At 52.4% G+C, this 3085-nt stretch overlaps 1 protein-coding gene across 1 annotated transcript in view; it reads left to right on the forward strand.

The window, feature by feature from the left end:
• Positions 1-3085, forward strand: part of TNXB (tenascin XB) — a 76957-nt gene that overhangs the window by 64661 nt on the left and 9211 nt on the right. The window contains exons 25-26 of the mRNA XM_037736211.1: positions 4-115; positions 2797-3078. Coding sequence (XP_037592139.1) covers positions 4-115; positions 2797-3078 — 394 coding nt within the window. The remainder of the gene's footprint in view (positions 1-3; positions 116-2796; positions 3079-3085) is intronic.

A 3085-nucleotide genomic window follows, 5' to 3' on the forward strand; every position in this document is an offset into this window, starting at 1 on the left:
GAGGAGAGCGAGGTCACCGTGGGGGGCCTGGAGCCCGGGCGCAAGTACAAGATGCACCTGTACGGCCTCCACGAGGGGCGGCGCGTGGGCCCCGTGTCTGCCGTGGGCATGACAGGTGAGTGAGTGTGAGTGAGGAGGGGTGGGGAAGATGGCCCTAGAAGACGCTGCTGCCTCTGCAGACTTCATGAAAACATATTCTCAAGAGTATTCCTGTCCTCAGCATTTGGAATACAAGTTTGTCAAAAAAAAGAAAGAAAGAAAAAAAGAGAGTATTCCTTCCTTTACATATACAAATGCCTGGAGATTTTTGTTAAAAGACACGTTTGGGATTCAGCAGCCTTGGCCTAGGGTCAGACAGTGCCTGTTTCACAAGATTCTCCTTGATCTTGATGCCACTGGTCCAAGGAACACACTTTTTTGTTGTTTTTTATTGTAGTAAAGTACACATGACATAAATGGCTACTCTAATCGCTCTCCAGTATACAGTCTGGCATCAGGTACACACACAGCGCCGCGCACCGTCTCCACCCACCTCCAGGCTCCTCCCACACGGAAACTTCCTGCCCGTTAGACGCCACTCCCCATTCTCCCCTGACCCAGTGCCTGGCAACACCATCTTACTGTCTGTCTCTATGAACTCAACTCCAGGTAGCTCTTATAAGTGGAATCATACAATATTTGTCTTTTTTGAATGGTTCATTTCATTAAATACATCTTTAAGGTTCATCTATGTTGTAACATCTGTTAAAATTTCCTTTTTATTTTTTATAGAGATGGGGTCTTATTATGTTGCCCAGGCTGGTCTCAAACTCCTGGTCTCAAGTGATCCTCCCACCTCGACCTCCCAAAGTGCTGGGATTATAGGCAAGAGCCACTGCAGCTTACCAGAACGTCCTTCCTTTGAAGGCTAAATAATGCTCCCTTTATACATATAGACCACGCTCTGCCCATCCTTTCACCCACCGATGGCCACTTGGGTTGCTTCCACCTCTTAGCTGTCGTGGATGATGCTGCTGTGAATATTTATGTGCAAATCACAGAACACCTTTGTAGTAAATCTCCTCCCAATAACAGATTTGGAAACTCTCTTAGAATTTGTTGAAGCAAATTTTTCTTGCATTTATTAATCCTCACAGAGGTTAGACTCAGAGTTACAGTTCATATCCTAATGGGATAAGTTCCTGTCCCAATGGGGCTAACGTCATGGGGGACAGGTTATGGACCAGCAATAAAGCAAAGGTGGTGAGCATGTGACAGGAAGCCCAGGGCCAGACAAGAATACCTAAGCTGTCCTACCTCTGGATACTCAGGGGACAGTCAGGACCTGAGGCCAGGCAGGCCTTAGCTTGGTGACAGCTTTAGAGAGGAGGTGAAGTGTGTCAGATCATTACAACTGGTGCAAAGGTCAGAGGCTAGAAAGAGCATGGCATGTGAGAGGCACTGAGGATTGAGTGGGGTGTCTTTTGGGGTGGGTAGATCGTCCTGAAGTGTGGGAGCAGAGGAGGGGGCAGCTCACCAGGCCTGGTGTCTCCCAGGGATGAGGAGGTGGTTGCCGAGGCCCGTGGTGAGATGACTCCAGTAGCTGTGCCAGTGTGAAGCTCATCTGTAGGGGCTGAAGATGGGGTTTGGGTAGTGGGGAGCCTGGAGACAGGGAGGCCAGTAGGGAGTTGGTGGCCCTGGTGAGAGGTGACAGTGGTCCAAACCAGGATTGGGGCTGGAGGTGGTGGGGGAAGGTACCCAGGGTAACTCGGGCAGAGAGGCTCTGAGGCTGCTGGTGAGGGGCTGGGTCCAGGAACATGCCCAGGCTCTGGCCTGGGGAGGGGTGTGCTGAGCTTGCTGGGGAGCAGAGACAGAAGCCAGTGAACAACAGATGGCGAGGACAGCCCAGTGCAGGGAGGCCCGGGGTGCAGAGGCCGGGTGGGGCTGTGCTCAGAAGAGAGGCAGTGCTGGAGGGACAGGGGGAGGTGGCCTGGGTGTTGGGAGTTGGGGTGACGTGGGGGCTGAGGTCAGGGGGTCAGGGTGAGGGATAGGAAAGGCCACAGGAGGGAGGAGGAAGGAGAGCTGTGCTGGAGCCGCTGTGGGCAGCATCGTCCTGCTCTTGGGCACTTTGTGTTTTGTGACACATCCTTTCTTATTTTTATTTTATTTTATTTATTTTTGTTTTTTTGAAATAGAGTTTCACTCTTGTTGCCCAGGCTGGAGTACAGTGGTGCAATTCTGGCTCATCTCAAGCATTTCTCCTGCCTCAGCCTCCTTAGTAGCTGGGATTACAGGCGCCCACCACCACGCCTGGCTAATTTTGTATTTTTAGTGGAGACACGGTTTCTCCATGTTAATCAGGCTGGTCTCGAACTCCTGACCTCAGGTGATCCACCCATCTCGGCCTTCCAACCCCATCCAGCTTTTTTCTTTTTTCTTTCTTTTGAGACGGAGCCTTAGTCTGTTCCCCAGGCTGGATGGAGTACAGTGGTGAGATCTCAGCTCACTGCTTGATCACAGCTCACTTGAACCTCCACCTCTGGGGTTCAAGCTATTCTCCTGCCTCAGCCTCCCAAGTAGCTGGGATTACTGGTACCTACCACTATGCCCAGCTAATTTTTTTGTATTTTTAGAAGGGACAGGATTTCACCATGTTGGCCAGGCTGGTTTCAAACTCCTGATCATGTGATTCGCCCACCTTGGCTTCTCAAAGTGCTGGGATTACAGGCATGCGCCACTGTGCCTGGCCCAGACACATTCTTTCTGTGCTGAACTGAGGACCCAGGGACCTCACTATCTTCATACATGTCTATTCAGCTCCAGAGGATGAAGCCGAGACCACCCAAGCAGCACCCACCACGACCCCTGAGCCCCCCATCAAGCCTCGCCTGGGGGAGCTGACCATAACGGACGCCACCCCTGATTCCTTCAGCCTGTCCTGGACGGTCCCCGAGGGCCAGTTTGACCACTTCCTGGTCCAGTACAGGAACGGGGACGGGCAGCCCAAGGCGGTGCGGGTGCCGGGGCACGAGGACGGGGTCACCATCTCGGGCCTGGAGCCAGACCACAAGTACAAGATGAACCTGTACGGCTTCCACGGTGGCCA

The sequence above is a fragment of the Cebus imitator genome, unplaced genomic scaffold (assembly GCF_001604975.1).
Source record: "Cebus imitator isolate Cc_AM_T3 unplaced genomic scaffold, Cebus_imitator-1.0 Scaffold24, whole genome shotgun sequence".
NCBI lineage: Eukaryota > Metazoa > Chordata > Mammalia > Primates > Cebidae > Cebus > Cebus imitator.